Below are 27130 nucleotides of genomic sequence, written 5' to 3' on the forward strand. Positions count from 1 at the left end.
AGTCTACCTGGGAGTCCTCGGCCCCGATATTAATGGGGAGGTGGGGAGGGTGTGGGGGTAACGTGGTGGCACGGTGAAACCTGACAAGACCAGATACATGCAGACCCTGCCCAGCTAAAAGGAAGGACCTTATTTAAACCGACAGCCGGTGATTGACAGCCTGGCCAGCAGGCGGGAGCACAAACAAGTGGCAGGAGACCCCAGCCTAGGATCCGATCCGGTAGAGGTTGACTGCTTTGGGCCGTGACCGGGGCTTGGGAGAAGGGAATGTGAACATCAGGGCCACCATCGGGATGGTGGGAAAAGACGAGGGCACTGGGATTGCGATTAGGGCTGGGGGTGATTGGGGCTGGGGTTAAGGACATCAGGGCTGCAATCGGGAGAGGGAGGGGGGAGCCAGGACATGGGGGCCACCATGGGGAGGGGGGGGAGCCAGAACATGGGGTCACCATGGAGATGGGGGGAAGGGGAGCCAGGACATGGGGGCTGGGGGTGAGAACATCAGGGCTGCAATTGGAAGGGGTGGGGGAGGGTCAAAGACACCGGAGTTACAACTTTTGAAGGCTAAATAAGCCGCCGGTGTCCTGTTGATGGCCTAAATTATATTTGTTCTCCTGGCTGGCCTCTCACATTCTACCCTACGTAAACTTGAGGTTATCCAAAACTCGGCTGCCCATGTCCTAACTCGTACCAAGTCCCGCTCACCCATCACCTCTTGTGCTCGCTGACCTACATTGGCTCCCGGTTAAGCAACATCTCAATTTCAAAATTTTCATCCTTGTTTACAAATCCCTCCATGGCCTTGCCCCTCCCTATCTCGGTAATCTCCTTCAGCCTCACAACCCCCCGAGTTGTCTGCGCTCCTCAAATTCTGCCCTCTTGAGCATCCCTGATTATAACTGCTCAACCACTGGTGGCCGTACCTTCAGCTGCCTAGGCCCCAAGCTCTGGAATTCCCTCCCTAAACCTCTCTCCCTCGCTTTCCTCCTTTAAGAAGTTCTTTAAAACCTACCTCTTTGACCAAGCTTTTGGTCATCTGCCGCAATTCTTCTTGTGTGGTTCGGTGTCAAATGTATTTGTTTTGTTTTAAAACACTCCTGTGAAGTGCCTTGGGATGTTTTACTATGTTAAAGGTGCTATATAAATACAAGTTGTTGTTGTTGTTAACTTTTAAATGGTTGGGAATTGGGTTGGGTTATGGTTGGGATGCTTAACCCCAATAGGTTAACCCCCCCCCCCCGCACATCCGCCCCCACCCCACGCCCGACCCTTTCCGGCCCAGTTACTCAATTTGACCTAGAAACTCCAGTTGCCGATATTAGCAGATGAGTGCTTTGCACCTTAGTACAACATTGCTTTGCCCATTTTTTTGTTGTGATGTTAATTCATTTAAAATAAAATGGTCAACACTGTGTAAAATAATGGGCAGAGGAATGTCATGCAAAGGCATCAAGCATTCCCCTGCTAATACTCCCAATACTAATTACCAGGTTTATATATCTATGATTTGGTCTTGTTTATGCCTGTATGTATAAATGGGGGAGGAGTGGGGGTAATGAGAATGTGCTCACATACTATGTTAAGGTATAGAATTACTTGTTTCCTAGTTAGAAACACTTGTCTCATGTTTAAAGCAGAAGGTACTGAATGGCTATCACTAGGAGTTATGTATTGAACTACAGTGGTTTATTTTAAAGCCAAATCATTCATAGTGATCAGACACAAGTTCATTGACAAACACAATTATGTATTTAATCCCCCCAAAAATAGTAGGGCTGAATATCTTACCTTGAGGTTGTTGCTATATTGCTATTACAGTCCTTTAAGGGTTAATAAAAGAAAACAAAAAGGAATTCTACCTGTACTGTACATAACGTTTGAGCTAGTGCACATAGTAGAGCCAGTAAACCAAGTTAAAAAACCCAAATGTGACAGGAAAGACCACCCGTGACCACCTGTCTATGGCGTTTACGTCAGCCAAATCTGGGATTTTAATTTTCAGTTGTGACGTTCGTCGCCGTAAACGTCCCTTCTTCTGAACCATGTGCCTTTCTAATGGGCTTCTACCATAGCCGTCCCTGCTTGCAGCTGGCCTTCTGTACTGGATGCTGGCACTGTCATAAGAAAACATGGTCGCTCTTGGATCATTGATATTTGTCAACATCTCGGAAGCCGTGACTTCATTCCGAATTTCAAGAGTCGTTAGGAGAATATTTCCATGGGCGTCCACCTGTTGAAAAGAGAAATATTTTGAGAAACAGAGAAGTATATTGATTTGTGCAATGCAATCTGGAGCTAATGTTACTGTTTGTGCAGAACTAGGTGCACTTCATAAACTGAAGAGCAATTAAGTGTCATTCCTGTGGGTAACACATGGCCATCTTGATGTAACTCGTGACTTCCTATATGCACCTTGTAACCCTGACCTAGTAACTTGCAAGGGCCTGGAAATGCCAGTTGGGCTGCTGTGCTGCCAGAGGTGCAGTGGGGCACATGTTCAGCCCATCAGTCTGCTTTGGCATTGATTCTGTCCAAAATGTTGGGGTGGGGTCATAAGCATCTGTTCCATTTAATGGCATTCCCCAGGTGTTCACCCCGTGGGACTCTGGAAATTCAGAATGGCACCTTACTGCTCTGTTGAGGAGGGGGCTGGGGCGGGTTAGTCTGGCCAAAATTGCAAAGAAAAAACTTTCATCCTGAGGTACTGCTTGCTGTTATTGTCACTTTCCCCGAGCAGTGCTGTCCAATACACAGACACAGGCTACATGGGGTTATTTGACAATCCCCAGATGTGGTTGCACTTTTGATTATAAATAAAAAAGGGTAATAGAAGCTGTGATCTCAGTATTCATTTGCACGGTGTATGCTTATCTGCTTTAATTTTTTTTATGCTTGTTGGTAAAATGGTAAGATGGAAAGCAGAGTTTGCGAGTGTTTTTGATCATTGTGAGTGTTGATTACTGAATGGTGGTAGATGTTTGGTCAGTAAATATATACATATGCAATACCTGTATTGTGTGAGTGTATTGAGGTATTTTCTACCCAAATTAGTGCATGTGACTAAAACAGTATCTTCGTAGCCATGCCTGTGCCTAGTCAGTGATTTTTATTGGGATCGACAGCCATTGGGAAATTACAATGCTGTACGCCAAGTACACCTGCATTATGACGTTGCAATATGTTGGCTGTACGTTGGGGGAATTGGCAGAATATCCAGCTGGTCAGGTCATCCCGCCAGTCCCTCTACAGTGACATCATGATGGGGACGGAGGGGTGGATGAGGGGGTGGGGATGAGGGAGCAGGCAGACGGACACCTGCCTCTCTCTCATTCAAAATCTGCATTTGGGCCTGAAAGGATATGGTAGCCTACTGGTTATAGTACTGGCCAATCAACCCTGCAGCCGTGAGGTCAAATCCCACTATTGCAAGTTATGAAAATATCATAACTTTGATAATTTAAGATTCACTAAGCTCCCTTAGAGAAGGGAGTCAGCCTGGCTTACACATGACTGTAAACTAGCATGAAATGACTAACTGAAGTGGCTTAGCAAATCTAGCAAGCCATTCAGTTGTAAACAATTTCTACCAAAAATAAGCATAACTATAGGGAATGGTAGCATAGTGGTTATGTTACTGGATTAGTAATCCAGAGGCCTGGATTCATGATCCTGAGATGAGTTCAAATCCCACCATGGCAGCTGGAGAATTTAAATTAAGTTAATTAAATAAATCTGGAATTATAAAAGGCTAGTATCTGTAATGGTGACCATGAAACTACCAGATTGTTGTAAAAACGCAACTGGTTCACTAATGCCCTTTAGGCAAGAAAATCTGCCGTCCTTACTTGGTCTGGTCTGTAGGTGACTCCAGACACACAGCAATGTGTTTGACTCTTAACTGCCCTCTGAAATAACCTAGAAATGTACCAAACTGCTATGACACATCACATGGACTGCAGCATTTCAAGAAGGTGGTTCACCACCACCTTCTGAAGGGCAATTTGGGATGGGTAATAAATGCCAGCCTTGCAGCGCGCCCACATCCCATGAATGAATACAAAAAAAGACAACTCAGGCATCAAATTACAACAATATTCAGGCAGCTCAGTCAATCCTGAAAATTGGTCTTCATTAGCATCTGGGGACCGGTGCTCAAGTTGAGAGCAACATACTGACATAGTCACGCTCACGGCATCAAATCTATCAGCCAATATTCCAGATTCCTCCTGAGTCTGGCAGGATTGGCATTCCAGAACTCAAGGCACAGTGGTATATAGTAAGATGGAAGTGGAGCTGGGAGCTCTCAACATTGACTCTGGATTACATTCAGTCGAGAATGGTGGTGGACAATCAGGCAATTAACAGAAGTAGAAGGCTCCAGGACCATCCTCAACCATGGTGGAGCTCAGAATGAGTGAAAAAGACGAAGGCTGAAGTGTTTACAGCATGTCTTTAGCCAAAAATGCCAAATGGACAATCCAACATGTCCTCCTGAGGTCTCTATCATCATAGACGTCAATGCCCAACCAATTTGGTTCACTCCACATGATGTTCAGACATAGCTGAATGCGCTGGTCTCAGCAAAGGCTGATAACATCCTGGCTACAGTGCTGAATACCTGTGCATCAGAACTAGCTGCTCCTCTCGGCAGTGTATCTACACAAGGCACTGGTGGGGAGAATAGCGGAAGCATCTGCTTAAAAAGTTATATCAGAGTGCTGTTCTGGGGCCATATACATCTTTTTCCTCTCCATTTCTATAGTCTGGGTAAACATTGCCCAAGCGTTCAGGGTTTTCAGGTGATGAGCAATGCAGGTAAGGGAACTTAAAGGGTAACAAGGAAACTTTTAGTTGTTTTGAGGCCACTTCTGGCCTATTTTCTTAATTTTTTTTTTTCTTAATGGGAGATAGATTCTCATTAGCCTTTGTGCTAATTGTTAGCAGTTATTTCCTGCAATACCATTACCATCAGATGTTCCCTGAAGGATGACAGGCTCATTATGATGAACGAACGATGCTCTGTGCATTCATACCAGTATCCACATCTGCAGACTGAGTTTTGGATAAGCTAAGTTTACAGATGGTGGAGGATGGGAGATCTGCCAAGAGATCATTGGAACAGTCAAATCTCACGATGACAAATGCATGGACGAGGGTTTCAGCAGGCTGAGGTAGGAGTGGGCGATGCAACGGAGGTAGAAGCAGGCAGTCAAAGTAGGCAGTCTTCGTGATGGATAGGATATGGGGCCAGAAGCTTACCTTGGGGTCGAATAGGATCCTGAGGTTTGTAAAAGTCTGATTACCCGGAGACAGAGGCAGGGGTATGGGGTTTGTGGTGGGGGTTTGAGACGATGGCTTTGATCCCCAATATTTAGCTGACGGATATTGCAGCTGGTAGTGGGAGGCCAAGTGAGATGATGGAGAAGTTGAGCTGGTGGACAGCTGGAGCTGGGTGTTGTCAGTGTAAACATCATCATCAGCATAATCATAGGCAGTCCCTCGGAATCGAGGAAGACTTGCTTCCACTCTTAGAATGAGTCCTTAGGTGGCTGAACAGTCCAATACAAGAACCACAGTCCTGCCACAGGTGGGACAGACAGCCGTTGAGGGGAAGGGAGGGTGGGACAGGTTTGCATGTTCTTTCTGCTGCCTGCGCTTGTTTTCTGCATGCAGCCGGCAATGAGACTCGAGGTGCTCAGCGCCCTCCCGGATGCACTTCCTCCACTTAGGGTGGTCTTTGGCCAGGGACTCCCACGTGTCGGTGGGGACGTTGCACTTTATCAGGGTGTCCTTGTAATGTTTCCTCTGTCCACCTTTGTGCCGAGTAGAGCGCTTGCTTTGGGAATCTCATGTTGGGCATGCGAACAATGTGGTCTGCCCAGCGGAGCTGATCAAGTGTGGTCAGCGCTTCAATGTTGGGGATGTTGGCCTGGACAAGGACACTGATGTTCGTGCGTCTGTCCTCCCAGGGAATTTGTAAGATCTTGCGGAGGCATCGTTGGCGGTATTTCTCCAGCGACTTGTCAACAAGGAACAGCATATAGATGAGGAAGAGAAGGGGGTCAAGGAAAGATTTTTGGAGACAACCGAGGTAATGGTGTGGGGTGGAAAGAGAAGTCATCACTGGATATGCTTCAACAGTGATCAGACAAGTAAGAGCAGAATCATGAAACGGCAGTCCCACACAGGTGAACAATGCAGAAGAGGTGTTGGAGGAGGACGTTGTAGTTGACCATGTCAAAGGCTGCAGAGAGGTTGAAGAGGATGAAGAGTGATAGTGCACTATCCCTTGGATGAAACGTTAAACTGAGGCCCCATTTGCCCTCTCAGGTGAATGTAAAAGATCCCATGGCAATATTTTGAAGAAGAGCAGGGGATTCCTCTCGGTGGCCTGGTCAATATTTATCACTCAACCAACATCACTAAAACACATTATCCAGTCATTATCTCATTTCTTTTTGTGGGTGTGAGCAATGCTCAAATTGGCTGCTACATTTCCAACATAATCATCATCATCATCATCATAGGCAGTCCCTCGAAATCGAGGAAAACTTGCTTCCACAGAAAAAATAAGTTCTCAGGTACACTCCAATACAGGAATTACAGTCTCTGTCACAGGTGGGACAGACAGCGGTTGGAGGAAAGGATGGGTGGGGAGACAAGTTTGCCGCCCGCTCCTTCCGCTGCCTGCGCTTGTTTTCTGCATACTCTCGGCGATGAGACTCGAGGTGCTCAGCACCCTCCCGGATGCTCTTCCTCCACTTAGGGCGGTCTTGGGCCAGGGATTCCCAGTTGCCGGTGGGGATGTCACATTTTATCAAGGAGGCTTTGAGGGTGTCCTTGAAGTGTTTTCTCATCCCACCTGGGGCTCGCTTGCCGTGTAGGAGCTCCGAGTAGAGCACTTGCTTAGGGAGTCTCGTGTCAGGCATGCGGACGATGTGGCCCGCACAACAGAGCTGATTGGGTGTGGTCAGTGCTTCGATGCTGGGGATGTTGGCCTGAGCGAGAACACTGACGTTAGTGTGTCTGCCCTCAAAGTGAATTTGCAGGATCTTGCGGAGGCAGCGCTGGTGGTACTTCTTCAGCGCTTTGAGGTGTCTGCTGTATATAGTCACGTTTCTGAGCCATATAGGAGGGCAAGTATCACTACTGCCCTGAAGACCATCAACACTGCCTCCAGTGCAGCCTTCGGCCACCTGAGGAAAAGAGTGTTTGAAGACCAGGCCCTCAAAATTGCCACCAAGCTCATCTACAGGGCCGTAGTAATACCTACCCTCCTGTATGGCTCAGAGACATGGACCATGTACAGTTGACACCTCAAGTCACTGAGGAAATACTACCAACGATGTCTCCACAAGACCCTACAAATCCTCTGGGAGGACAGACACACCAACATTAGAGTCCTCGACCAGGCCAACATCCCCAGCATTGAAGCACTGACCACATTTGATAAGCTCCATTGGGCAGGCCACATTGTTCGCATGCCTGACACAAGACTCCCAAAGCAAGCGCTCTACTCGGAACTCCTTCACGGCAAACGAGCCAAAGGTGGGCAGAGGAAACATTACAAGGACACCCTCAAAGCCTCCCTGATAAAATGCAACATTCCCACCGTCACCTGGGAGTCCCTGGCCAAAGACCGCCCTAAGTGGAGAAAGTGCATCCGGGAGGGCGCTGAGCACCTCGAGTTTCATCGCCGAGAGCATGCAGAAAACAAGTGCAGGAAAACAACGGAAAGAGCGTGCGGCAAACCGGTCCCACCCACCCCTTCCCTCAACAACTATCTGTGACAGAGTCTGTGTTTCTCGTATTGGACTGTTCAGCCATCTAAGAACTCATTTTAAGAGTGGAAGCAAGTCTTACTCGATTCCAAGGGACTGCCTATGATGATGATGATGGGGTAGACCATAAGCTTGGTGCCAGATTTGAGGTCCTGGTCTTCAAACACTCTCTTCCTCAGGCAACCGAAGGCTGCGCTGGCACACTGCAGGCAGTATTGGACCTCGTCATCGGAGTCTGCCCTTGCTGATAGTAGGCTCCCGAGGTATGGGAAATGGCCCACGTTGTCCAAGGCTGAGCCGTGGATTATGACCGGGGGGGGCAATGCTGCGTGATGGGGTCAGGTTGGTGGAGGACCTTTGTCTTACGGATGTTTAGCGTAAGGCCCAAGCTTTTGTATGCCTCGGTGAAGGTGTTGACGATGGCTTGGAGATCGGCCTCTGATGTGCGCAGACGCAAGTGTCGTTCGCGTACTACAGTTCGATGACAGAGGATGGGACGACCTTGGATCTAGCCTGGAGGTGACATAGATTGAACAGGTTCCCATTGGTTCTATAGTTTAGTTCCACTCCAGTGGGGAGCTTGTTGATAGTGAGATGGAGCATTGCAGCAAGGAAGATCGAGAAGAGCATTGGTGCAATGACGCAGCCCTGCTTGACCCCAGTCCAGATGTGGATTGGGTCTGTGGTGGATCTGTTGGTCAGGATCACGCCTTGCACGTCGTCATGGAGCAGGCGGAGGATGGTGACAAACTTTTGGGGGCATCCGAAACGGAGGAGGACGTTCCATAGTCCCTCATAGTTGACAGTGTCAAAGGCCTTTGTGAGGTCAAAGAAGACCACGTACAAGGGTTGGTGCAGTTCCCTGCATTTCTTTTGTGGTTGTTGCGCGGTGAAGATCATGTCCGTTGTACCCCTTAGTGGATGGAATCCACATTGTGACTCTGGGAGGAGCTCTTCAGCCACAGGGAGAAGGCGATTGAGGAGGATTCTTTCGATGAATTTCCTCGTGGCCCACAGCAGCGAGATTCCTCTGTAGTTATCACAGTTGGATTTGTCCCCTTTTTTGAAGATGATCATGATTACAGCATCTCTGAGATCTCCTGGCATGCTCTCCTCCTTCCAGATAAGAGAGAGGAGGCCATGCACTCATGCCAATAATGCTTCTCCACTATACCTTAGTACCTCAGCGCAGATTCCATCTGCTCCTGATGCCTTGTTGTTCTTGAACTGATGGATGGCCTTTTCTACCTTGTGCAGGACTGGGGTTTTGCTGAGGTGGTGGCGGGTAGCATGCTGCGGGATGGAGTTGAGGACACTCGTGTCGAAGGCAGATTCTCGGTTAAGAAGATCTTCGAAGTGTTCCTTCCAGCGGGCACTTGGTATCCTACAATACAACATTTCCTACAATACAACAATGACTACACTTCAAAAGTACTTAATTGGTTGTAAAGCGCTTTGGGATGTCCTAGGGTTGTGAAAGGCACTATTGAAATGCAAGTCTTTATTTAAGTTCTATTCGCTCATCAACTTTGCCCTTGCTGACCTAAACATGTCCGCAGATGCCTCAAATTAAAAATTCTCGTCCTTGTCTTTAAACTTCCTTATGGCCTAACCCTATCGATCAACCTCCTCCAGGTCTATATCCAGCCCCCACTCACCCCCCCACCCCCGCCGATCAAAGTCTGGGATTGATTTTAACCCCTCCCCCGCCCTAAACCAGATTGGGGGGCAGTTCAAATTGAAAGGAAGCTTTACCCAGTCCTTTCCCATCTTGATTCAATTTTAAACTGCAGATAGGAAGGAAACCCACCCCAAATGGGTGGGGTCCTCTTTAAATATACCGATCAGGCTCTGAGATGTCATTGGGGCCTGATCTGCCATTTTAACCTGAGGCCTGAGTTTGGGAACAGTGGTGGCTTCTCTGCCAGGAAAAACCTGCCTGGAACAGCAGCCAGGCCCAGAAGGCAAGTTTAATTTATTTGCAGGTTTCTTTGTGGGAAGAAGGAACATTAGTGCTCCTCGGGGTCCCATAAGGAACTGTTAGGCCTCCCCTACCTCACACTTTGCCCCTCCCCTGACCGGGATTCCCCTCCTGGACGACCTAACTTGTGCTGGGAACCGTTCCCCTGGGTCCCCGGCGACATCCTCCTGCTGCCTGATTTTAACAGCTGGCAGCTGCTTCCCGCAGTTTTCCTGACCGTTAAAATTGGCCAAGCCTCCTTGCTACTTCTCCCAGATGGGCCGGCCATATGCTTTGCCATCTTCCCGCTCGGGAGTCAAAAGCAAAGCCTCTGTGTCCGTGACTCCCTCTTCATCTCACAATTGGATGCAGAGCCTTCACATGCCTGGGTTTTACTGCTTGGAATGCTCTTCCTATACCCCACTACTTCTTCATGCCTCTCTCCTTTTTAAAAACCTCCTCAAAACTCATCTTTTGGCCATCTCTCCCAATCTCTTCTTTCTTGGCTCAGTATCACTTTTTCATAAGACTACTTGTGAACCACTTTGGGTGTTTTCTTGTAAAGTTTTTTGCATAATGTAAATTATTGCTTAATCATTTTATTGAGCAGTTTTAGCCTGAGTTACAATCTTGTGTAGAATATTTTTTGCACATTCTGAAATCAAGCAAGATCCTGCAATAAATCCAATAAGCCAACATAAAGTGAAGAGATTTTTCTGTTTTATCCTTGGGCAAGATATAAGAGGGTTGAATAGAACCATAAAATTGTTGCAGCACAGTAGGAGACTGTCATGTATGTACTTTTGGGATCACTAGCCACTAGATGACGACACTGTTGGAGGTCTTTGGGTTGCATGCATACCTCTTGGAGTTAAACAGTACTCAGTCTAACAGTTATTGCATACACAACATTTGGCGATGAGGCAACAAGAACCTTTGCATGCAAAAATGAGCACAATTGGATTGTTGGAGTGATTTGTGGAAGGAGAAGATTGGGCAGACTTTGTGAACCATTTGAGCCAGTTCTTTGTGGCCAACAAAATGGACACAGATTGGCGCCGGGCGTTGTTCCTCACGGTTTGGGTTCCAAAAATTTATGGCCTGATGAAGAATCTACTCCTGCCTGTGAGTCCAACAGAGAAGACGGATGAAGAATTGTGTACACTGGTAAAGGACCATCTTAAGCCAGACGAAGGCATCATCATCTTGAGATACAGATTTTATGCGCATGTTCGCTCAGAGGGCCAGAATGAGGCGGAATTTGATGCTGACCTGAGATGTCTAGCGTGACCGTGTAAGTTTGGGGCTGTGTTGGCAGACATGCTGCGGGACTTCTTTGAAATCGGCATCAACCACGAGGTGATCCTACATAAACTACTGGTGGTGGAGACGTTGGACTTGAAAAGGGCCATCACAATTGCTCAGTCATGCCTGACGACGGATAGAAGTCTAAAGCAGATATCAGAGAAAAATCGAAACTCGGTAAGTACTGTACATATGATTGATTTGGAGTTCGGCAGAGCGGCACACGGCAGCGCCTACCCGACTGCGTATGCAAAACCTGTGGCTGCCCAAAGTCCGCCAGCGAGAATGCATCTGATTTCTCCGTGTTGGTGTTGTGGGGGAAATCACCGGCACCTGCAGTGCCGATTTAAGCAATATAGTTGCAAAGGCTGTCTGAGAGTGGGGCATCTTCGGCGCAAGTGTCCGCAGACATGCTGCAACACACCACGTAGAGGATGATGGTCAGACTAGCGCGGATCCAGATATGCAATCCGAGATACCAGAGGGTGAAGTGTATGGACTGTACTTGTTTCTAACTAAAAGCAAACCGATAATGATCAACGTGAAATTTAATGGGGTGCCGGTATCGATGGAACTGGACACGGGGCGAGTCAATCGATAATGAACCAGAGGGCATTCAACAAGCTGTGGGATACTAAGGCTGTGAGGTTCAGGCTGAGTCCAGTCAATGCCAAGTTGCGCACGTACACCAAAGAACTCATAACGGTGATTGGCAGTGCCACAATTAAAGTGTCGTATGACGGTGCAGTTCATGAATTACCGCTATGGATTGTCCCAGGCAATGGCCAACACTATTCGGCATGAACTGGCAAAAAAAAATCAGATGCGACTGGAACGACATCAAAGTGTTGTCGTCGGAGGACGATACATGTACCCAAGTACTGAGTAAGGTCCCCTCGCTGTTCGAACCAGGCATCGGCAACTTCACGGGAGCCAAGGTGCAGATCCACGTGGACTCGGATGCAAGACCCACCCATCATAAAGCTCGGGCAGTTCTGTACATGATGAGGGAGAAGGTCGAAATCGAACTGGGCAGACTCCAGCATGAAGGGATCATACCACCAGCTGTATTTAATAAATGGGCCAGTCCCATTGTTCCTGTGCTGAAAAGTGGTGGCACAGTCAGAATCTGTGGAGACTACAAGGCTACGATCAACAGGGCTTCGAAACAGGATCAGTACGCGTTACCGAAGGCTGATGACTTGTTTGCAATGCTAGCCGGGGGGAAGTCATTCGGCAAAATGGACTTGACGTCAGCCTACATGACACAGGAGCTGGTCAAGACGTTGAAGAGACTTACGTGCATTAACACGCATAAAGGTCTGTTTATTTATCACAGGTCCTCTTTTGGAACTCACTCGGCTGCAGCAATATTTCAGAGGAACATGGAGAGTCTACTGAAGTCCGTTCCCAGAACCGCCGTGTTCCAAGATGACATTCTGATCACAGGTCGTGACTCCGAGGAACATCTGAACAACCTGGAAGAGGTGCTACATCATCTGGACAAAGTGGGACTCAGAATGAAACGCTCGAAGTGCGTCTTCATGGCACCAGAGGTCAAATTCCTGGGGAGCAAAATTGCTGCTGACGGCATCAGGCCCACGGACGCAAAAACCAAGGCCATCAAGAATGCACACAAGCCGCAGAATGTGACGGAGCTGCGTTCGTTCCTGGTCTACTCAACTACTTCGGTAACTTCCTACCTAAATTGAGCACTTTATTAGAACCACTGCACATGCTGCCTAAGAAAAGGTGACGACTGGGTGTGGGGTGCGTCTCAAGACAGAGCTTTTGAGAAAGCCACTAATCTGCTTTGCTCTAACAAGCTGCTGGTACATTATGACCCATATAAACCTTTAGTATTGGTCTGTGGTGCTTCGTCACATGGAATTAGTTGCGTACTCCAAAAAGCTAATGAGTTGGGTAAACTTCAACCAGTCGTGTATGCTTCAAAAAGTTTGTCTAAAGCAGAAAGAGCCTACAGCATGGGAGAGAAAGAAGCACTAGCCTGTGTGTATGGGGTTAAAAAGATGCATCAGTACCTGTTTGGTCTTTGGTTTGAACTGGAGACAGGTCACAAGCCGCTCGTATCACTGTTCTCTGAACACAAAGGTATCACTACCAATGCTTCATCCTGCATCCAGAGGTGGGCGCTGACATTATCCGCTTATGATTATGTCATTCATCATAGACCTGGCACCGAGAATTGTGCCGATGTTTTTAGCCGTCTGCCGTTGCCCACACCGGAGATGGAAACGCTACAACCGGCAGACCTATTGTTAGTTATGGATGTTTTTGAGAGTGAAGAAACCCCTGTCATGGCTCAACAAGTTAAGACCTGGACCAGCCAGGATCTGATTTTATCGGTGGTGAAGAGTTGCATCCTCAAAGGTGATTGGTCTACCATACCCAAGCAAATATGCGAGGAGACCAAACCTTACATTCGTCGCAAAGACGAACTGTCTATTCAGTCGGATTGTATACTGTGGGGCAATCATGTTGTTATGCCCAAGAAAGGGAGAGAGAAATTTGTACGCGAGCTACATAGCACACATCCCGTCATTGTAATGATGAAAGCCATCACCAGGTCTCATGAATGGTGGCCGGGAATTGACTCTGAGCTGGAATCATGTGTGCATCAGTGCAACACTTGCATGCAGCTCAGCAAAGCACCAGCAGAATCGCCGCTGAGTTTGTGGTCGTGGCCGTCCAAACCATGGTCCAGGATCCACATAGACTTTGCAGGTCCCTTACTGGGGAAGATGTTTTTAGTTGTGGTGGATGCATATTCGAAGTGGATAGAGTGTATAATCATGTAATTTAGCACATCCACAGCTACCATTGAGAATCTCAGTGTCATGTTCGCGACGCATGGTCTGCCTAACATCGTTGTTAGCGACAACAGATTGTGCTTCGCCAGTCAGGAGTTTCAAGAGTTCATGAAACTCAATGGTATCAAACATGTAAGGTCAGCACCGTTCAAACCTGCATCCAATGGACAAGCAGAATGTGCTGTCCAAATCATAAAACAGAGTATGAAGCGAGTAACCCAAGGGTCACTGCAGACCCGTCTGTCATGCATACTGCTTAGTTACAGGACAAGATCACACTCGCTTACCGGGGTCTTGCCTGCTGAACTAATGATGAAGAGAGGTCTTAAGACCAAACTATCTTTTGTACACCGTGACTTGAATAATCGTGTTGAATCCAGAAGATAAAGTCAGCAAGGGCATCACGATCGCGCAGCTGTGTCACGTGATACTTCTGTAAATGATCCTGTATATGTTCTGAATTATGGTCAGGGTCCCAAGTGGATCGCTGGTACTGTTTTGGCCAAGGAGGGCAACAGAGTATTTATTGTCAAGCTCAAAAGTGGGCAAACATGCAGGAAACATATGGATCAGACAAAGCTGCGGCACACAGACGAACTGGAACAGTCGGAGGAAGAGACAATCGACGACCAACCAACCTACCCCCAGTCATCAGAGGACTCAGTGGTCATCAGTGAATCGGAACTTTCCATCACTGACATGTTCAATGAAAATGGACTTTCAATCCCTGACATGGCCATTGCCACTCCCACCAGGTCAGCCACCCAGCCACCAGTCATAACAGACTGTGAACACTCACCCAAGGCTGGAGTTGAACTGAGATGGTCAACCCGGGAGCGTAAAACAACGGACCGTCTCAATTTGTAAAAGACTGGTTAATATCTCAGAGTGGGGTAATGTCATGTACTTTGTGATCACTAGCCACTAGATGGCATGTGTGTGCAGCCCAAGTATAAAAGCCAGCCATTTTGTATATTAGTCACTTTGGGCCTTAATAAAGCAGAGCCAAGGTTATATCTCTTGGAGTTAAACAGTACTCAGTCTAACCGTTATTGCATACACAACAGAGACCATTCGGCCTGTTGCGCCAATGCCGGCTATCTGCAAGTACACTTCAGCTAGTCCCAATCCCCCACCCTTTCCCCATAGCCCTGCATTTTTTTTTCCTTCAGAGTTTCTACAGAGGGTCTCCTAATCTTCTGCCATAACTTTAGACAGTAGATCCACAAAAGCCCTGGAAAAGTAGCATAATCAACAACATTATTTTCCCCAAGCTGCAGCCTGCTAACCATCTCTGGTGCATTGCTAGAAATTAGGTTTTGTATGCTTTCTGCACTGATTCCTTTGTTAGTATACAATAGCATAGATTTTCCAGTCCATACAGAGACTCAGAGAAAAATGGAGCGCTGTGGGCTTCACACCCACCAAATTGTTTGGAGTCGGCCATATACAGACTTCTGTGGTGCATCTCATTAACGTTTAACAAGTGAGCTCCCAGCCCCCATACTGGGAGGTCAATGCACTGTGAGTGAAACATCTGATACTTTACACTACCGCTGCTGGTATAGAGCATCAGAAAATCCTCCATACTGAGACAAAAAGTAATCTTGAACAAACTCCATGAAATTGCCTCTGTCTTTCTAAAATGATATCAATTCTTTTCACTTTAATTCTGATTAATTAAAAGTTGTCCAAGATTAACAACCTCCTTGTGAAAAGACTCCCAGCTTACTCAAACAGTTCAATATTGGTTTACTCGCTTTGCCTCAATGATCTATGGCGGGTTACTATTATTAGTTTTCTTCTTGTACTGTCATACATATCTATACAAATTATCTGTGACAACTTTTCCTTTGAGGATCTGTCTGGTATTTTGTTGACTGTCAGATTCTCCCTGACTAGCATACTACCCTCCCCCAGTCAATCTGTTTTTATCTCTTCTGAATATTCTGCGACGTGTACAAAGCTCACATCCATTCTCAGGTTTTAACCACATACAGTGAATGTTGAGGCTCTCCTCCCTGCCCGGATCCTTACTTGATGGGAGAAAGGATCAGACAATCGTGTGCACAGATCAATAAGCTCAATTTGCTGCATCCAATTCTGTGATTCGAGCTCCATGCTAGGAGCAGAATCTCCATACGATTTATGCTTTATCTACATTAAACTGGTTAGGTCTATTGTGTCTGTAAGCACTCTAGTAATGACTCCACGAGATAAGATATTGTACTTGAACTGTGGTGACCGTAGTCCATTTATTACAGCTCCTGAGTGAGGGTACAGTATGGTGAGTTCCCTTTTATACTTGGTTACCTGTCGTGTACAGGTGACGCCTATTCTCTACCAGTTGCACCCTCTGGTAGTACAGGCATAGTGTATACAGTGTGAAGATACATCCAGTGGTTTTATGTAACTGTACATTGAGTGTACAGGGTATATACTTATATTATACATACACAACATCACTCCCCCCTATGTCTTGTGCCACTGGCCTTTGCACTGTGTGCTCTGGACATGAGTGCCCAAAGCCCTTGCACCTTGTCTAAGCTTTGGCTTGGCTCTCTCCCTGTAGACCCCCCAAGTCCTTATTGCCACAACATTGGGAAATGGTCAGCAGTGGACGGTTGGAGTTTGCAGTAGGGGTTGAGTGGGTTCTGGGTGTGATCCATGTGTGTCCATGGGTACATGCATCCATTCCCCGCCCCCCCCCCCCCATACATAGACCATGTGTGTGGCTCAACACCTGCATGTGCATACATGTACAGAAAGAAAAAAGAAATAGGATTAATTGCATCACTGTTTGGGTTTAGCAGTAGTGGAACAAGTATATTTCACAGGTAAGGTACATATGTGGTATCACAGTCTTGCCCCTGGGGCGTAGGTGCAGGTGGGTGAGGACGTTAGTTGCAGAGTAACCGGACTGTGTTCAGGTTGTCTGATGATGGCGCTGCACCCCCTGCCAGCTGCGTGGGCTTGGATCGCTCACCTGGCTGAGTCTCAGGGTCTTCGCCATCGCTAGTGTTGGGCAGAGCCACAGGAGTGTGTGGCCTCCTTGTCTTCCTCTGAGGGCTGCAGTGTCTCCCTGCTGCCCTTCAGCGGTAGTGGGAGCCTGGTCATCCCAGGTCCCGTTGGGAGGGCTGGAGAGTGCTGGCCTCTTGCTCCTGGTACTGGCCCTGGTGGCCAGAGAGGTAGAGCCGATCTGCGGCAGGGTACCAGTAGTGGTGCCTTTGCCGTCCGCTGATTGCTGGCCCTGCAGCTGCTATGCTCCCTCTGTGTGTGGCCACACATTGGTCCCGGAGGTGCAGGCTACATGATCGGGTAGCCTGCTGGACCTGGGTGCTTCCGATGGGAGGTTGCCCTTGGTTTTGTCGGTGCACCTGTAGAACCCAGCATCGCACATCATTTCTTCATTTACAGTCATAATACATTGGCTCCGACCGCAATCGCCCGACTTGACACTATTAGTTACCTTTACATATTCGCATACATCTTTTCTATGTCTATTACCTGGCATAGCTGTACAAAGTTACATTTACATACTTGCATTTGTCAATTACATCTTTTACATGTGTATTACCAGCATTGCTGTACAAAGAGTGGAACTGTCCCTTTAATTGTGCTGGGTTGCCGGTCTCCTTTAAAAGGGCCTTGCAATCTTTACCCCAATCTGGTTCGCCGCTCAGCTTCACGTGTTGTTCCATCAACGCTGCCCCTCGTGGTCTGGCCACCGTCAACTTTACTTCAGGTGCTTCACCTCGTGGTGCGGGCGCCATCTTCTTTATTTCCACGAGATAGGATGCAGTGATCCTTTTCTCCCCAGGTTCTGCCACGGAAGCAGGTAAGTTCCCTTCTGCGCCGATCTTCTTCCTCCGGAGTCCTGCCACTGTAGCCTGGAAGGTGAGGTCGGGTCGTTTCGGCTGGATCACCTCGCAGTGGGTTGAGCGGTCTGTGTCATCGCCACGTAGTCGAGTTGGACGGTTGGATTTTCAGGTGTTGTGCTAGATCCAAATTTGGGGCCACATAGGACGTCGATTGGTGGGCCTTGGAGGTTTTCCCAGCTCCAACAGATTTGTATTTGTTTCATCCATCTTCTTCCTAGCAGCGTTGGACCATCACCAGCAATGATCCACAAAGGTAACTTGTGCATCGCGCCGTCATGGGACACCTGGACATCCACGCTTCCAACGACTGGGATGGTGTCATTTGTGTAGGTGAGCAGCTTCACTTGGATCAGGATCATTTTCGGTCATTCGCTTGGACTGTCGCAGAGTTTCTCAAAGGCCGCCTGATTCATCAGCGCTTGGCCATCGACACTGGAACACCGTTGATTTCAATTTCCATTTTCAACAAAGAACTCTCGGTAGAGCAGGTAAACACTCTGCACACCTCTTCATGGGGCTGAGCTGCCTCCTGGATTCTCTTTTCCTCTTCATCAGCGCTGGAATCTGGATGATCGGGCAACTCTTCAACGACTCGGTGAGTAAAATTTCTCTTGCACATTCGCTGGAGGTGGCCCTTTGCATTACAGCCTTTGTAAGTATAGTCTTTGTAGTGGCACTGGTGGGCCCTGTGGTTCCCTCCACAGTGCCAGCAAGGGGCTGGCCTGTTGGCCCCATGTGGCGGACTCAGGGTTGCGGGACTTGGGGTAGCAGCCTTGCCTCTAAAGGGCGCCAGTCAGTTCACAGTGCTTGCCGGGTTAGAGTCCTGGGGGTGAGTCATCATCCGCTTGGAATCACAGGCCGAGGCCATGAACGCCTGGCTGACGTTAATTGCCTTCTGCAGGGTGACCATGGTATCTGCAGAGAGCAGCCTGTGGAGAAGGCCCTCGTGGCCGATTCCGATAACGAAGATGTCCCTCAGCGCTTCGGTGAGGTGGCCGCCAAAATCACACGGTACAGCCAATCGTCTGAGGTCTGCAGCATATTTTGCAATTTCTTGGCCTTCGGGCCGCCGGTGGGTGTAGAACCGGTGTCTGGCTGTGAGGATGCTCTCTTTAGGTTTCATCATTACGAGCTCCGCATACGTTTTGGTTGTTGTCTTCTCTGGGGCTAGCAAGTCCCTGATGAGGCTATAGACGGTGGGTCCACAACTGCTGAGCAGGATAGCTCTGCGCTTATTAGCCAGCAAGGTCGGTGTGTCTCCAGCCAGATCGTTCGCAATGAAAAAGTGTTCGAGCCTTTCCACAAAGGCATCCCAATCATCCCCATTGGCGAATTGTTGAAAGTTGCCAAGGTTAGCAATTTTTCGCGTGGAAATTCGTAATCTCGTCACCAGTTATTGTGTCTGTAAGCACTCTAGTAATGATTTCACGAGGTAAGGTATTGTACTTGAACTGTTGTAACCTTGATCCATTTATTGCAGCTCCTGAGTGAGGGTACAGTATGGTGAGCTCCCTTTTATACTTGGTTACTTGTAGTGTACAGGTGACACCTAGGTCTCCACCAGTTGCACCCTCTGGTGGTACAGGCATAGTGTATACAGTGTGAAGATACATCCAGTGGTCTTATGTAACTGTACATTGAGTGTACAGGGTATACACCTATATTATACATACACAGCAGAGTCTATCTTTTCAATCCATTCACAAGTTGGCTTTAAATGTTTCTTTGTCCTCTATATGCAGATTTTCTTAGATTTAGTTATAATTTTACTCTCACTATAATATTTATTTTGTCTTGAGATACATCTAGGACAGTTATCCAATTGTTTTCTCTTCTGATCTCTTTTATAAACATCTTTAGTTTCAGAGTCCCTTACTTCTTCCTGAATTCGTACTGTTTCACTCCCAGTGTGATGATATCATTGTGGCTCTCCCATTGTCTTGTGAAGACACTCATTACAATCATCGCAGCAATTTGTCTGCCTCATGTTCACAGCTGAAGCATTTGGCTTTCAGTCTCACATTCAGGAAATCAATGTAACACTCCTCCTTTTGCATTCTAATTTCCCATTAATGGGCAAGTTCATTCAATGTTCCGCTTTTGGTTACACATGTTAACGGTCGATGCAACCTCTCATAATCTTTCTCAATCAGTAGCGAGTTGGCTTGCTACTCAGTCGTCATTTTCAAACATGAACCTTGGAGTGATCTGCCATTTTGCGAATATAATGCAAAGGTTTGTTTCACCAGCTATTGTCACCTTCACATCCCTAAGAACAAGACAGTACTAGAAATGATGTGGAACTATTTCCATCTTTTATCGGTAGTGTTAGAATTTAATGCTTGGTCACTGTGGAGTAAAATAAATAAGCAAGTGTGACATACATTCTTTTATTTAACCATCGATATCCTTTAGCCTTTGGCTGGAAAGCACAGACAGGTCGACCCTGTTGATGATACAGTGAAGCTCCATATTTACCACCTCTATAAAAAAAGAAATAAGCCAGGAAAAATCATTTATGCCCATTTTTCATTTGCTTGCATTTCAATCATTTTTAGTAGAAAATAATGTGCATCCTTTCAACTCTGGGACCTGTACTCAGATCCATCCCAGACTGATGAGATGAAAGTTTCCTTATTTGCTGGTTGTAATAGTCCAATGTGAAAGAGATTTGGGCAGTCTCAACCCAGTTCCTGGTGGTCATGGGCCGACAACATAAAATTGTCTGTAATTAAGCATTAATTGTCAATTTCCCTCAAAGAGATCATGTATTATTAAGATAGGGACTGATCATCTAAAAAGAACATTACTTGCATTTATATAGTATTTTTCATGACCTTAGGCTGTCCCAAAGCAGCCAATGAAGTACTTTTGAAGTGTTGTACTGTTGGAAATGCAGCAACCACTTTGGTACACACAGCAAGTTCCCACAAACAGCAATGTGGTAATCACCAGATAATCCGGTTTAGTGATGTTGATTGAGGGAAAATATTGGCCAGGACACTGCTCTTCTTCAAAATAGTGCTTTGGGATCTTTTACATCCACCTGAGAGAGCAGACGCGACCTTGGTTTAACGTTTCATCCAAAAGATGTTTTCCTGCGACAGTGCAGCACTCCACTAGTACTGCATTTTTGTACTCAAGTCTCTGGAGGGGGACCTGAACCCACAACCTGCTGCTTCAGAGGCAAGGTTACTATCAACTGAGCCACAGCTGACACTATGATGGTGCTGAAGAATATTGTTGTGACAGATCAGGAGGAATTCTTACTCTGCATCTAACTAATCCACAAGTACTGTTGCTGACATTGGGTGCCCAAAAATTGGAAAATGTTCCATTCCTCTCACCTTAATAGGCACAACATTTGCAAAAGGTAGGTGAATCAGTGCTGCAGACTGCCATTCCTTCCTGACCCTCAACAACAAACACAATGATGACACATCCATACACTGATGTCTGCACAAATTCACCTTGAAATGTTATTAGTGTGGCACATTCTGTAAAAAGTGCATCTTATTATTCTAGCAAATCAGTTATTAAGTTAGTGCTATTACCAACAATGTTCTGCCTTCTGATTGCTACTCACCAGGGCAACAGCAATATCAGCGTACATTTATATAGCACCTTTACATAGAAAAATGTCCCAAGGCACTTTACAGAAGTGCGAACAGCTAAAATTTGATACTGATCCATGTGAGGAGATATTAGGGTCTGTGACCAAAATATTGGTCAAAGAAGTAGATTTTAAGAAGCGTCTTAAAGAAGCGTCTGGGTGGGAGTGCGGTATGCGGATGCTGGGGCAGGAGGGACACCTACCTGAGCCTGGCAGAAATTGCTAACTGGCCAGTGGACGGGAGTAGGATTTTGGATGGCAGGTCATGGTTGTTGTGGACTGGAGGGAACAGCCCTCAGCATCCTCTCTACTTTTGGAAGATGAAGAAGAGGATGAAAGGAGAAATGCAAGATATGATTTCTAGCTCCAGATGGGGACTGATCTCACCCTTGAAATTACCTATACAGACCATACACACCTACCTGGGAAGATCTGAGGAAAATTGCCTCCACTGCCACTGCTCACCAGGGGGACAGTGAAGGATTGCCCTGGCTACTGAAATATGACCTGCAAACAACCTCCACCACAGCTCCATTGCAAGCTTCCACAGCGGAGGCCTGCAGTATCAGTCAATCCACAGTATGGAGATGCCAAGACAAACATTTTCATCACTTTCCCCAGTGGAGTAACAACAGTAGAATGAGAGGGCACTTCAAATGTTTCAACATATCAGGATCCCCAAAATGCCATGGCATTATTGACGGCACCCATGTGACCATTAGGTCCTGGGACATAATGCAAAGAACTGCAAGGTTTCCATTCCATCAATGGGCATGTGTCAGTGATCAGCAGCACTGACACATGCAGATGAATACTTGCTCCCCAGGTATTCTTCATTTTAAGGCAATGCATTGCACCATATTAAATATGTAACTAAGCTGACCCCAGAATATCTGGCAGGGTTTGTTATTCCTAATGCGTACAAGCACAAGTGCTCTGGTCCTGTAGCCCGTGCTTTTTAGTAGCAATAATGATCTTGTAAAACTTTTCAAGCAGTGAACGAGCCAGTTAACTGCTTAAATATTGGAAAGTTTCTTGAGCATTTACTTGATCTACTCGTGTTGGGAAACATGGAGGTAAACTCTTGCAGATGCCCAGATAATAACTTTAATTGACAACTGACAAACTGAGGTTTCTTTTATCTGTGGAGAGTAACTTGTTATTTGAGAACAAAAATAGATTTCACTCAGCCTTCAATGTCTTTGTGATTGAGCACTCTTCATATCCAGTAGCTATGGTGATAGAGAATGTTAGTGCATTGGAGCATTATATTTTATTCTGAGCAGGATTCCAGCAGCTTTTGCTGAAGTAATATATTCTTAATTAGTCGGAAGAGGTTCTGTCGATCATACAATGACTGCACATCAGACAATGTCTACTATTGTATGACTAAGAACTAGTGCACTGAAATTGCAAAATATATGAAGAATAAATAAAGAAAGACTGCTGAAAACAAAAAATAATTCATAAATAATCCCTGTATGCAACATTTTCCATATTTAAACACTCCTCATTTTATTTATGTTAAAATAAAGTTTAAAATCTTTAGCTTTGAAGGGGCTGTGGTGAAGCTTTCTATTGCTGTACAATACTGTCCAGATCTAAAATCATATTCAATTATTTCTATTAAGGCCTTGGATTGAGTATAGTCAGCTTTTGTGGTTTCCAGCAAGATCGATCTTGGTTTTTAAAGAGATGACCTACATGAGGGCCTTTAATTTTAGCTTTTGATATGGCTTAGAAAAAGAATGGTATAGCTACAGCAAATAATTGCTCCAAAGCTCCTGCAATTCAAAATACTTAACCTGTATGCATGAAACAAAATCAACAACAAAAGTAACCCGCAACTGATTCCCACCACCAACTATCAGTGGGCAGCTGCAAGACTCCATTTCATAAAACCTCTGTTTGTTCCATTCGCAGGTCAAAATATATAACCAGCAGCTTCATTCAGTAAAAAACCTTCGCTATCTGTGATGCTTTGGGGCTTTTTCAACAACTGCCTCGTGTGGGAGTGTTAAAAACAACTGTCCCGATGTATCGACTTGGAACATGTGTTCAGTAAAAGCCTAGTTATGATGTCACTTCACATGGTTATCCATCAATAGCATCAATATGAGAAAACAACACCTCATTCGTCACAGAAGACCAAAACAGCTTCAAGAAATAGCAATTGCTTAAAATGGAGATCGGAAATATGTAATCCTCAATCATTTTACTTTCCTAGATTTGATATTTCAACAAAAACAAAATGTTTAGGGCTGGATTTTCGACACATTTGCGCCCCATTTAGCACCTCGGTGGGGCGCAAAAATGATTTTTTTGGCGTGCAACGAGGCACTCAAGATTTTGCACCCGGGCAGAATTTTCGCCAATGGTTTTGCGGTGGTGCTAAAACTTAGTGCCCCACCACTGTTTTGACCACTTGGATGAAGTAAATCGTTGTGCATCACTGCGCTGGCGCCCCGGGCGGAACTTTCGAGCATTTCACCCAATTTAGCGTCCGTCCGGGAACCTGCCAAGAAAAAAGTTGGACCCAGGGCGCACCAGGCGCTAACGGCGCCATCTTGAAAACGGAGGAGAATGTTGCAGTTGTGAGTGATTCAAAGCATTGGGAGAAGAACACTGCGTTACTGCATACTTTTGATTGTGAAGTTTATATGAGCTTCTAGTTTGTTTTAAAGGACATTTAAGGACATTTTAAAAGATGGGATCCATTCTAGGTCAAGAGCCAGTAATCCTGGCTACTATATTCATACGGCGTCATGCTGGAAGAAGGCTTATTGATGATAATTTTCAACGTAATTGAAGAGGTCGCAAACATATGGGGAGGAGGCCTTACCCCTCATGAGTTTACAAGGAACAATGCTCATACCTGCAGCTCTCTGAGGCACAGTGCGTTAGAAGGCTGCACTTCTGAAAAGAGGTGGTCACAGAGATATGCCAGCTCATACAGGCAGACCTACAGTCTACCAGCGGCAACAGGACTGCACTGCTTGTTGAGGTGAAGGTGACTGTGGCACTTGCCTTCTATGCCTCTGGCTCCTTTCAGGCATCAGCGGGGGACATATACTCCATCTCGCAGCATGCTACACATTGCTGCATTCGCCAGGTGACCACTGCACTGTACGCACGTGGGATGGATTTCATAAACTTCCCAATGGCGAAGGAGATCCAAAATGAGAGGGCTGTAGATTTTGGACAATTTTCTGGCTTCCCCAAGGTTCAGAGTGCTCTTGACTGTATGTACATTACCTTGCGAGCACCTTTACAGAATGCTGAGATTTTTTGAAACCAAAAGGCATTCCACTCCATGAATGTTCAGATCGTCTGCAACCGTTGCTGATTAAAGTGGAAATTAACGCAATATTAAGGAAGGACATTAGTGTGGATGAGGTGGAATCTGTATGGGTAGAGCTGCGGAACACCAAAGGGCAGAAAACGCTAGTGGGAGTTGTGTACAGACCACCAAACAGTCATAGTGAGGTTGGGGATGGCACCAAACAAGAAATTAGGGATGCGTGCAATAAAGGTACAGCAGTTATCATGGGTGACTTTAATCTACATATAGATTGGGCTAACCAAACTGGTAGTAATACGTTGGAGGAGGATTTCCTGGAGTGTATTAGGGATGGTTTTCTAGACCAATATGTCGAGGAACCAACTAGAGAGCTGGCCATCTTAGACTGGGTATTGTGTAATGAGAGAGGATTAATTAGCAATCTTGTTGTGCAAGCCCCCTTGGGGAAGAGTGACCATAATATGGTAGAATTTTTCATTAAGATGGAGAGTGACACCGTTAATACAGAGACTAGAGTCCTGAACTTAAAGAAAGGTAACTTCAACGGTATGAGACTTGAATTGGCTAGGATAGACTAGCGAATGACACTTAAACGGTTGACGGTGGATAGGCAATGGTAGACATTTAAAGATCACATGGATGAACTTCAACAATTGTACATCCCTGTCTGGCGTAAAAATAAAACGGGGAAGGTGGCTCAACCGTGGCTTACAAGGGAAATTAGGGACAGTGTTAAATCCAAGGAAGAGGCTTATAAATTGGCCAAAAAAAGCAGCAAATCTGAGGACTGGGAGAAATTCAGAATTCAGCAGAGGAGGACAAAGGGTTTAATTAGGAGGGGAAAATAGAATATGAGAGTAAGCATGCAAGGAACATAAAAACTGACTGCAAAAGCTTCGACAGATAGGTGAAGAGAAAAAGATTAGTGAAGACAAACGTAGGTCCCTTGCAGTCAGAATCAGGTGAAGTCATAATGGGGAACAAAGAAATGGCAAACCAATTGAACAAATACTTTGGTTCTGTCTTCACTAAGGAAGACACAAATAACCTTCCGGAAATACTAGGGGAATGAGGGTCTAGCGAGAAGGAGGAACTAAAGAAAATCCTTATTAGTCAGCTAATTGAGTTAGGGAAATTGATGGGATTGAAGGCTGATAAATCCCCGGGGCCTGATAATCTGCATCCCAGAGTACTTAAGGAAGTGGCCCTAGAAATAGCGGATGCATTGGTGGTCATTTTCCAACATTCCATAGATTCTGGATCAGTTCCTATGGACTGGAGAGTAGCTAATGTAACCCCACTTTTTAAAAAAGGAAGGAGAGAGAAAATAGGGAATTATAGACCAGTCAGCCTGACATCATTGGTGGGGAAAATGTTGGAATCAATTATTAAAGATGTAATAGCTGCGCATTTGGAAAGCAGTGACAGGATCAGTACAAATCAGCATGGATTTATGAAAGGGAAATCATGCTTGACAAATCTTCTGGAATTTTTTGAGGATGTAACTAGTAGAGTAGTCAAGGGGGAACCAATGGATTTGGTGTATTTGGACTTTCAAAAGGCTTTTGGCAAGGTCCCACATAAGAGATTAGTGTGCAAAATTAAAGCACATGGTATTGAGGGTAATATCCTGACGTGGATAGAGAACTGGTTGGCAGACAGGAAGCAGAGAGTAGGAATAAATGGGTCCTTTTCAGAATGGCAGGCAGTGACTAGTGGGGGTATCACAAGTTTCATTGCTGGGACCCCAGCTAGTTACAATATACATTAATGATTTAGACAAAGGAATTGAATGTAATATATCCAAGTTTGCAAATGACACTAAGCTGGGTGGCAGTGTGAGCTATGAGGAGGATGCTAAGAGGCTGCAGGGTGACTTGGACAGGTTAGGTGATTGGGCAAATACATTGCAGATGGGTATAATGTAGATAAATATGAAGTTAGCCACTTTGGTGGTAAAAACAGGAGGGCTGATTATTATCTGAATGGTGACAGATTCGTAAAGTGGGAGGTGCAATGAGACCTGGGTGTCATGGTAAATCAGTCATTGAAGGTTGGCATACAGGTGCAGCAGGCGGTGAAGAAGGCAAATGGCATGTTGACCTTCATAGCGAGAGGATTCGAGTATAGGAGCAGGGAGATCTTACAGCAGTTGTACAGGGCCTTGGATATTGTGTACAGTTTTGTTCTCCTAATCTGAGGAAGGACATTCTTGCTATTGAGGAAGTGCAGCAAAGGTTCACCAGACTGATTCCCGGGATGACAGGACTGACATATGAAGAAAGACTGGATCGACTAGGCTTTTATTCAATGGATTTTGGAAGAATGAGGTGGGATCTCATAGAAACATATAAAATTCTGACGGGATTGGATAGGTTAGATGCAGGAAGAATGTTCCCGATGTTGGGGAAGTCCAGAACCAGGGGCCACAGTCTAAGGATAAGAGGTAAGCCATTTA

The 27130-nt window shown here is 46.1% G+C and overlaps 1 protein-coding gene across 3 annotated transcripts in view; it reads right to left on the reverse strand.

Moving 5' to 3' along the window:
* Window positions 1-1882: 1882 nt before the first annotated feature.
* Window positions 1883-27130, reverse strand: part of gabrb1 (gamma-aminobutyric acid type A receptor subunit beta1) — a 699552-nt gene continuing 674304 nt past the window's right edge. For 2 of the 3 annotated variants that reach the window (XM_070863090.1, XM_070863081.1), the window contains exon 9: window positions 1883-2230. In XM_070863090.1, coding sequence (XP_070719191.1) covers window positions 1883-2230 — 348 coding nt within the window. Of the gene's footprint in view, window positions 2231-12762; window positions 12776-19885; window positions 19903-27130 lie in introns of all 3 variants that reach the window. The other variant, XM_070863097.1, reaches the window with a different exon arrangement.

The sequence above is a fragment of the Pristiophorus japonicus genome, chromosome 2 (genome assembly GCF_044704955.1).
Source record: "Pristiophorus japonicus isolate sPriJap1 chromosome 2, sPriJap1.hap1, whole genome shotgun sequence".
Taxonomy (NCBI): Eukaryota; Metazoa; Chordata; class Chondrichthyes; family Pristiophoridae; genus Pristiophorus; species Pristiophorus japonicus.